The sequence below is a fragment of the Sorghum bicolor genome, chromosome 2, assembly GCF_000003195.3.
Source record: "Sorghum bicolor cultivar BTx623 chromosome 2, Sorghum_bicolor_NCBIv3, whole genome shotgun sequence".
Taxonomy (NCBI): Eukaryota; Viridiplantae; Streptophyta; class Magnoliopsida; order Poales; family Poaceae; genus Sorghum; species Sorghum bicolor.
In genome coordinates, this window is record NC_012871.2 from 8,528,710 (window position 1) to 8,539,198 (window position 10,489).

General features: G+C 45.5%; 1 protein-coding gene across 1 annotated transcript; it reads left to right on the forward strand.

The window, feature by feature from the left end:
* LOC8069122 (agamous-like MADS-box protein AGL29) lies at positions 645–1,370 on the forward strand. Its single transcript, XM_002459525.1, has one exon. It carries the CDS (start codon positions 645–647, stop codon positions 1,368–1,370), a length of 726 nt encoding a protein of 241 aa, XP_002459570.1.

Sequence of the window (10,489 nt, forward strand, 5' to 3'; positions counted from 1 at the left end):
AACAAAACAATAGACTTCAAACTTATTTTACCATCGGGAATATTTACCATTGAAGACATACATATACCAGTTGTGATTAATAACTACTTAACAACAATTGATTTACTGTGTGCCAGCAAAGGAAATAATGTCTCTACTTATTGATTATATAAGCATTTATGACACATTTTGGCTACATATAATCATGACACGCCTCACTATGCTAGCTAACTACCACAGTGTATATATTATATTTATCAAAAGCATTAATTTATTTGTGGAAGAATTAACGATCAGCACACATATAATAGGCGCTACATTACTTTTCTATGGCAGTGCCAGTTATAACATGGCTGTCTTCCACAGCGTTGTGGTCCAAATATTAATTACTAAATTATATTTTAGCACTATAAATGCTAAATATTTACAAATGCCATCTAAAGATAAGTGGAATCCAGCTGTAAAATAGCACAGAATAATTAACTGGAATCCTGCTGTAAACTAGCTCAGAATTATTATATACTTTATTCAAATCTATGAAGATCTTAGTTGGCACTTCGATCCTATATATATATATATATGTGTGTGTCTACATAAAACACTTGCATCAACATATACTACTCTAAGACTTAGCAAGAAACCACATATATTGGCTACTTGCCAATATGGTGAAGGGTGAGGTCAAGCCCATCGAGAATGAGGAACAGCGCCAGATATGCTTCACCAAGCGTCGCCAAAGTCTGTTCAACAAGGCTAGTGAGATCTCCATTTTGTGCGGAGCAATGGTTGGTTCTATTGTCTTCTCAACCAGTGGTACACCCTTTTCTTTTGGGCATCCATCCATTGATGATGTCGCAAAGCGATTCCTCAGTTCGGTTATTTCTGATGGTCCTTCTTCGAGTTGTGCAAGAAATGATTACAGCTGGGCTGTACCGGATACTATCCAGCTGCTGAATATGGAGTACTCAGAGCTGCAGCAGGCTCTGGTCTCTGAAAAAGAGAAAAAAAAGATGTTACAAGAGGCTACTAAGAAGGAGATGGATGAACCTATGATGCAGTTGTTGAATACTAATATCTCGGAATTAAGCCTAGAAGAGCTGCAAGAGTTCCAGAAGTATCTGGACGCAATACATGGTGTTGTCGAAGAGAAGGACACTAAGATGCCTGAAACGAGCCAACCTCAAGGATTAGTGCCAGAACTTCCTATGGAGATAGCTCCAGACCAGCAGTACAAGTTTGGTGATGAGCACAACAGTGCCAATCCTATGGCGTTCACAGCTCCCAGTTCGAGCGATATTGAATTCATTGATGGATTATTTGAAGTCGACGGTCCCTGTCTTAGTGGTGATCTCGCTGATGTCTTTGGCCTAGGGGATTTCCCCGACAACTAGAATCATGGTTGATTATTGCTGCAAATTCAATATATATGTTATGAATAATAAGATCAGTCACAGATGCCGCAGCACTGATAACTCACAATATGCATGTCACAAGTGTTTTAGCAGTGTACCTTCATTCTGATGTTAGATGGTTCATGGTTGTCACCAAGATATATGTATGACTTGTTGCTAGGATTTGTTACCATTGGAACTCTATGTAAAATTTCACATGTGTATGGTATATTTGGTACTATAGAGTCTATTGATGCGGTGATGTACCTTGCCCAGAATAAGACAGCAACTGCTCAGAGATATTCCAATATTTTCAACGTGCACTGCATATAATTGTTTCTATTAGTTTATATACTAATAATATAATAAGTGTGCTGCTACTGGTATCCTGAACCCATGCTCCCTACGTTTTTGTTAGTGAACACTGCTAAGTGCTTTTCCTAAATAAAAAACTTAGGCCTTGTTTAGGGTTAGGGTAGGGGGTGGCTTTAGGGCTTAGGGAAGGCGCAGGGGAGAGGAGATGTGTAGGGAGAGAGGAGGGTGGCGCAGAGAGAGGAAGAGGGAAGGGATAAGGAGCTTTCGCTCTTTCCTTGCTTAATTGATTAATTCCATCTCCCTAGTATTTATAGTCCCTATTGGACTTGGACTATGAGAGATCCTTATATGATTGGATTCTCTTTCCTAACTTATTCTTTCTAAACTCTTAACTCTTTCCTAATCTAACTCTTTCCTAATCTATTTCGGGAGATGGAGATCGTCGTGGATTCGTCGAGGGCAGCGAGGGAGGTGGCGCCCTGCCCTGTGCACGGCTGCACGTGCCCTCCCTTGGAGGCGGTCTCTAGGCTGGTAAAAGCCCTTCTTTGGGCCCCGCTTGGCCCGTTGATCTTGGCCCTTGTGTCCATCTTGATTGGACGTGTGACAGGTTTAGTGTCTATGAAAAAGAGAATGGTCAGTGCTGATATTATGAATGGTAGAAAAACAGTAGATGCTTGAATGGTGGGTTTGGGACTCTATACTCTGCAGAATGTAGTATGTTGTCTGTTTTGTTTATATGATGGTGTTTGTTTGCTTGTGATCAGGAGGTGCACCTTTGGAGTGTGCTTAGCTCTCACTTTTAATCTTTGGGAAAGGCAAGTAAATGTGGCTCCATGGTCCAAATGCTTTCACTCTGTTGTTCAATTTTTCATTATCTCACACTAGTCCTATAATCTAAAATTTAAAGTAAAGCATAGATGGAGTGATGGACTCATCATGGTGGATAGCCAGCACTGGGATGGCAGAACCTGGTGTTAGCAGCAATGAGGAAGAGGAACAAAGGAATCGGAGTAGGAGGGAGCTTCTAGATCCTCCGGTTCTTCTTCGTGGGCAGGTACGTGAGCTACCAAATCTCGTATGTGAGCCCCGGTCGATCCAGCCTTCCTCAAAGTCCTAGTCAGGCAGCATGGAGGCGGCACACACCAATACCCCAATCCTCTCATCCGTGCAGCCGTGCAGCGTGCTCTGGGAGGAAAGGAACTCCTGCTTTGCTGGCTGCGCGTCCAAGTCGCGGGCGGCGGAGGTGACGAATAGGTGCGCCATGAACGCCAGGGTGACCCCAATGGGCCGCGTCAACTGATGGGCCTCGTGCACCTGAAGTCAGTCAGCCTGGTGCGGCATTGCCACCGATCACCACGTTCCTGCCCTTGACGTCCCCTTCCACGAGCGACAGACCGTGGAGGTATGCCAGCCCGCACGCCATGTCCCCACCATACGCAGATGTTGCGCTCCGTGAGGCGGGCCATGCTCCTGGCAGCCTCTTTAGTGAGCGACCTGCAGGTATGCGGCGAGGAGAGGCCCTGGTGGACTTGGCCCTCGCTACCATGCGCAAGTGTCTACACTGTCATGCGCTAAGAAGATGTTGAGGGGTAAACTATGATAGAAAAAGAAATCGAGGGAGGTTTCTATAAAATATAGACATAAACAAAGAGGTATGGACCTCCAGTAAACCATTTAAAAAGTTCCAGGAATCTGAAAATGCAATTTGAGACTTGATAGACCAATAATATGACACCTCCTCAAAAGTTAATGCACCCTATGGTGCATTTTACTCAAAAGAAAAGGTACATCCCTCGGTCCCTAATAGTTACATGGGGTGTTTTATTATTTTATAATTTATTTCTTAAAACTAAGAACCTGTTCGCTTGTAAAAGTCATGGCTGAAAGTACTACTTGTTGATTTATTATGAGAGAAAAACACCGTTGAATGGCTGACAGTTCGGCAGATAAGGTCAAGCAAACAGGCTCTAAGAATAAACATAAGTCCACCATCCCAAGTCTGGTTAATACAATTAAGCAGTGAAACAAAAAGGATTCAGCAAGCTCTGTGATTTGGTTGTCTCCATTAATCCACCCGAGCAATGGATCAAAACTTCAGATTTTTGGTCTCCTTAAATCTAGTCAACCTTGGCTAAAAAAACTTGATCTATTTTAAAATTCATATTTATGCCATTCATTCTCAGGTATTACATTTGTCCAATAGATATTTGGTCCTAGATAAATTTTCCTGTCCTCATGTTTCTGAACTTTCTGTTATATTTGACCTGTTGAATAGGATGCAATAAGGTGGCTTGCTAGAAAATAGTGTCATGTTGTGTTGGCCACGGCGAGCAGATAGACTGGGGATGGTTTTTAGATCAAGCAGCCGATATTCATTTACCAACATGTGAACATTACCTAGCTGTTCAAACTACTTGTACACAGCCTGTTGGTAGGCTGTTCTCCTGTTCGTCCAACTGAACCTCCCAAAAATTAATTCATGCAGATATCTTTGGAGTTGGATGAATGTGAGGAGACATACATGGTGGTCTTCATACTTCATCACCTCTTTACAGACGATCATTAATTATACGCTAGAGTACTATTCAGGGTCATGCTTTCTACTTGATGCCAACAATTAGTTCAGATGCATTAAATTGTTTCAAATAGTATACGATTATGGTGGGAAATCAACAGGAGTATAAAGTCTCTTAGAACAAATCGAAGGCTTCAGTATATATACGTCCTGGAGCAGTTTAAGAGTGCTGTTTGATTGAAGGCGAATATTTAATACAGCTAACAATCAGCTCGATCAAGCACTCCATAAGAAATGGTATTCCAGAGAACATTGTAAGAACATGACCTTCAAAGACATGCTTACATCCAAGATGGAGCGAGCAAGTCCTCCAATTTTCTTTTGGGTATAGATGTCCTATTAACTGCATCTCACGAAATGAACCGTGCACCCTAGAAATCTGTGACATCCAGACCATATAAACTATGGACTGGTAGAAAGACAAGTTTATGGGTGTGGCAGCCTTATTATGGTGGTGTGGGCAACCAAGCACGCCCCTAATCCTCATAGGAGGATGCAAACTAGAGTAACAGAGAACTGTAACAGAGAAACTTTCCGGTTCATATTATAAGCAATGGGTTAGTACTAAGCAGGATGAGATTGAATCAATCATGAAAAATCACGTTTGGAATTTTGTTGATTTACTGACGGGGCAAATCTATGGGACATATACTGGTTCTCAAGATAAAGCACAAAGCTGATGGGAGAGACCATATAACACATCCTTGGTTGCATTGCTAAGGGGTTTATATTACACAAATTTAAGGAGTTGATTATGAGGAAACTTCTCACTGGTTGTTAGTATTGCTTCTATCTGTATCATTCTTGCAACTATGTGGCATCCAAATCATGTACATAAAAACATATCATGCGAACACATGGTTTTTACATAACCATTGTGGAGCACCCTTGTTGTGTGATGAGCGATTGTCAACATGCCAATATTTTGGTGGGTTGTTGGTTCGGTGGTTCTACTGATATCCTGGCATAGGGTTATGTGTCGAAACGGTGTCTCTTGGCTTCGTGATGTGTAGGTGTGGAGACTGGATGCGGTGGCAGCGGTCAGGTGAAGGTCAAGTAGGGCGTGCCGTGCTGACGGACCGGTTGCGGTGAAGGGCAGACGTGAGGCTTGGACTGATGGACCAGACGACCGATTGGCCAGCTGCGGTGGCTCACACTTGGGACATCGCTAAGCGCAAGTGTACACGGCGGGTGACGCGTACGGGCTACGCTACTCGCGGCGGGTTTCGCGGGTTTGGGCCTCAAAACCCGGGCGGAGGTCCCGATGCGGACGGATGGCACGTGGCGGCATCGGTGAGATCGTTTCGGAGCGAGGCTACCGGTGAGGAGGCGCGGTGGCCGTCGGATTTAGGTCATGTCGAGTTGGACTAGAATACCCCTGGGGCTAGCTAGTTCGCTCAAAATTATCTAAGGGCATCTGGGGAATATGTAATATGCTTGATAAATAAGCAGAGAGAGTTCCCCATCTCCCTCACCTCTCTCCCCACTCTCCTCGATCCCTCTTCCAGCTAGGGTTTTATTTTTTCTGCTCACCAGAGAGAGGTCCAGAGATTTGAGCACTTGTCTCTGTATTCAACTGATGTTTTATTTTGGGAAGTGAGGCCTTTAGCTCACGTTGCCCTCTGGGCTTTGGATTCATGGTGTCTTGATTCTGCGACTGCAGTTTGGTGTTCGTTTCTTTTATGTTCTCTGTTTGTCGTTCTTCCCTCTTCCCCCTTCTTGCTAAATCTTTTAGTCTGAGAGATTTGGAGAGATTTTGATTGATCCATGACGAGCTAGGATCTATGCTGAACTAATCCTTCCAGTTTTTCAAATCAATTTGGCACGAGGTCGTAGATCGATCTGATTTCCGTTCTTGAGAAAAACCTGTTCTTGGCCTCTGTCTGAATTTTTACCAGAGTTCGAATTAATTCCAGGCTATGATTTATTGGGAATAGTTTTGTGCCTAGGAGATTCTTTTTCTGACCAAATCTTGAGAGCTCGTGAAGTTTTGAGTCGGATTTAGTTGATTTTCTGAGCCGCCCCTTTTCTGTCTTTCTGTTCTTGGTCTCTGTTCGTGGGTGTTGGTTCAGTCAAATGGATGGGGGCAGCAGTGCTACTAGCACCAGTATAGAACCATCGAGTGAGCTCCTCTGAGCAGTGCCGGCTTCTGTGCCTCAGGATCCCCCTCCGATAGCTGAGCCTAGGCAAATCTATCTGCTTCGGTTCTTTTTCTGTGTTCTTGTCTTTCTCTGTTCATCGAGTGCAGCTGTGGGAGAAACGGCAGCAAACGCTGCAGCGCAGAGTGCCTCCCAGCCAGGACAGCTCGCCAACTCAGTGCTGGATGCTGTTGTTCGAGTCTGCCTGCTTGCTTTCCATTTCTTTTTGTGTATTCGTTCTCGGTACAAAGATCTCTGCGTTTTATCTCAGGCATCATTTGTGGGCACCTCTTTTTGCTTCCTGATCGTGTCTTTGTGCAATGCTTGTGCAGTCCTTCTTTGTTCTGAATCTCATTCAGCAGGTATCCAGCGCCCAGGCAGAGCAGAGCCATCGACTGCTCCCTCTTGCTGTCTAGCGTTCTGGCATCCAGTTCCAATTGGAGAGCATAGGCAGCATCTTCATTGATAGCTTCTGTACTTGCTTTCAGTTACTGGTTTTTTGATTGGTCAGTGAGTGGATCGATCAGAGCACATGGTCTATGATGAACGATTTCTATGACTTTTTCTGTCTAATTTTTCTAGACTTGATTTCTTGTTTTGCGTCTAGTTTGGTCGTTTGAGCTCCGAATTATGTTCCGTCTGTTGCGTTGATTTTTTACCGTACCAAGGAATTGTTCTAGATACTCTTGACACAAGTTGGCTAGAGTATTTTAGTCTCGGCAAGTTGATTGTGTTTGGTGGTGATTTTGGGACAGCGGCCAAATATTCTCGAAAGAAAATTTGAGGCTCCCATTCACCCCCCCCCTCTGGTCGCCTTTTCGGTCCTTCAATTGGTATCAGAGCCGGTTAAGGATCATTCCACCTTAATCGGTCTGTGATCCACGAAGGCGACATGGAGCGTGGTTCCGGTAAACCACTGTTCTTCGATGGAACAAATTATCCCTATTGGAAAATACGCATGTCTGCCCATCTCCAGGGGATTGATTGGCTAGTTTGGGAAAATTGCGAGGATGCTACTTTCGTTGTGCTTGAACCCCGTGCTCGAACCACGCAAGATCAAAAAGATCGGCACAACGCAAATAGCAGAGCAAGATCTATTCTTTTCTCGAGTCTTTCGCTTCCTGAGTTCGAGCGTGTCTCTGATTGTGCTACTGCTCGAGAGATCTGGGTGAGGCTTCAGAGCTATCACGAGGGTACAGCCCATGTCAAAACCAGACTCTATGAGACGTACAAGAGAGAGTACGAGAACTTCACTCAGCTTGATGGCGAGTCCATCGATGCCATGTTTTCTCGTTTTCAGACGATCATTAATAAGATGCGAGCAAACAAGGCACAGCTACCTTATGACGATCATGAGAGGGCTAGGTATGGGATGTGAAGGTGTCCGCCATTATCGATTCTTCGAACTATGACACCATCACTGTGGACGAGCTGTTCAGCAAGCTCAAGTCCACCGAGATCGACTACCAGACTCAAGCCAAGCTCAAGAATCCCTCTGCACCGACTATGGCTTTAGTCTCAGGTAACAGTTCAAATTCTTCAGCTAACCCTTCACAGATATCGTTTGCCTTGTCTTCTTTGGTGTCTGTTTCAGAGGAGCAGTTGGAGACCCTTGGGGATGACGAGCTAGCGTTGATCATCAGCCGGTTCTCGCGGTTCCACAACAACCGCTTGTACCGCCGCCGAGGCGGTGATCAAAAGGTGGGCTGCTACAACTGTGGAGATCTCGACCACTTCGTCGCCCACTGTCCCAAGAAGAACAAGCACTCCTCCGACAAGTACGACTCCGGCAAGCACAAGGACAAGCGCGACTACACCTCCAAGAAGTACAAGTCAAAGAAGGGCTTCGACAAGGAGGCGCTCAAGAAGATGTACCGCAAGAAAGCCAAGGCACAAGAGCGTGCCTTCCTTGCTTCCCTCAACGACCTCGACAACGACTCCGGCGATGACCGCTCCTCTTCTCCCTCGAGTGACGATGAGTCCGAGAGGAAGATGGAGGAGAAGCTGACTGGTCTTTGCTTCGTCGCCGACTCCACTCACGGAGGCTTCTGCACCATGGCGATTGATGAAGAGGTAAAGGCCAGCAAGGATGAGGTCTCCTTCGACGACGACACCTCCGAGGTACCTCCTTCTGTCGATGACCTTGTCGCTGAGCTTGATAGCATGAATATCACCTTGATTAGTCAAGATAAATTTCTTAAGCGTGCTGCCCGTGAGAGGAAAGAGTTTAAGGACAAGCTAGAGTTGGCGCTTAAGGAGCTTGAGGTTGCTAAGGAGTGTGCTGTGGTTGTGTCAGATGAAGTAGAGTGCGATGAGTGTGCTGTTCATATGTCTAACTTCTCTAAATTGCAATCTAAGTATGCTACTTTGCTTGATGAGTATGGTGAGCTGAAGGCTAGGCCTGTCTTGTTGGGTGCGTGCAAGTCCTGCTCGGGCTTGCAATCTGAGCTGGCAGAGAAGAATGCCAAGATCTCTATTCTTGAGAAGGTCAGTTCAGATAGCACTATTGCTAAGTATGCACGTTGTGAGAGTTTGGTGCTAGAGCTTGAGTCTTGCAGGCACGATAAGATGAGATCCGAGGAAGACAACACATATCTTCGGTCTATCTTGAGCTGGGTGTCTAGCAGTGAGCCACAGTTGGGCATGATGATGAGCCAGTTCAGGCAGGGAACTTGCACATCGGGTGTAGGCTTTGCTATAGGTGGGAAGGGTGAAAATCTTTATGGCAAGGTTGGTGAGTTTAGTGGTTTGAGCCCAAGTGAGAAACCATCCACTACTCCCAAGTTGATCAAATTCACTCCACCTGAGCCTTCCAAACCCACTGTCAAAGATGGAGTGTTTGAAGAACCTCCAAAATCCCCACCTCAGAAACAAGTGTGGATTCCAAAACCTAACCATCTCAGGAACCCACTTGACACTCTACCAAACATCTCTGAGGATCCCCTTCCTAAAGCCGAAAAGCCACCAAGAGTGAACCATACCCACAAGAGAGTGAACCAACAACCACCCAAGAGAGAGGTAAGGTATCACTGTGAGTATTGCCATAGGGATGGTCACCTTGTTGAGTTTTGCTTTAGGAGGAAGAGAGATGAGCGGCGAGAGTATGAGTTGAACAACCGGAACATGTACCGCCCACCCCATGGCGTACATGTGCCGCCCGTTCAGAGGCGCAGTGCTAGGCCTAGAGGTGCAATGCCTCAAGGTGCTAGGCCTCAGGTTGCGAGACCACGTGGTGGTCGTGCCCGACGTGGTTCAGGTCATGATCAATATGACTTTGAACCTCGTGGCGGTGGCTTTGCTTCTCAGTCCCACAGCTCTAGCGGACCATGTTTTCCCTTTCATGGTGATCGCTTTCCTCAAATGGGGCATGGCATGCTTGGTGTTTTTCCTAACCCTTTTCCAGGGCAAATGACCCAACACTAGTATCCTTCACAGTTTACTAACCCCAGTGTTGCACCATTTGCTCACCCCATGTCTTTCTATTGATGCAGATCGGAGGCCTGGAGAACACGTGGCTTGTTGATTCCGGTTGTTCGCGCCACATGACCGGAAGTTCAAAATGGTTCTCCAGCCTCGACCCCGTGCAATGTAAGGAGTACATCACATTCGGGGATAATAGCAAAGGTAAAGTGCTTTCTCGTGGGACCATTCGGGTCAATGAGAGTTTTGTCTTGAAGGATGTTGCTTTGGTTTCGAATTTGCATTTCAATTTGCTTTCGGTTTCGCAACTCCTTCAGGATGGTTTTGAGGTGTGTTTTAAGACCGGCTTGTCTCGAGGTCTTGATTCTCAGGGAAATCTTGTTTGCTAGATTGTCCCTTTTGGTCGTGTCTTTCTAGCTGATTTTTCTCACTCTTTTGGCTCTTCTCGTTGTCTTGTTGCTGGATCCTCTTCTGATCTTTGGAAGTGGCATAGGAGACTTGGTCATTTGAGCTTTGACTTACTAGCTAGGTTGAGCTCACTTGACTTAATCCGAGGATTGCCCAAATTGAAATTTGAGAAGGATTTGGTTTGTCACCCTTGTCATCATGGAAAGATGGTTGCCGCTTCTCACCCTCCTGTGACTCAGGTCATGACCAAGGGACCCGGTGAG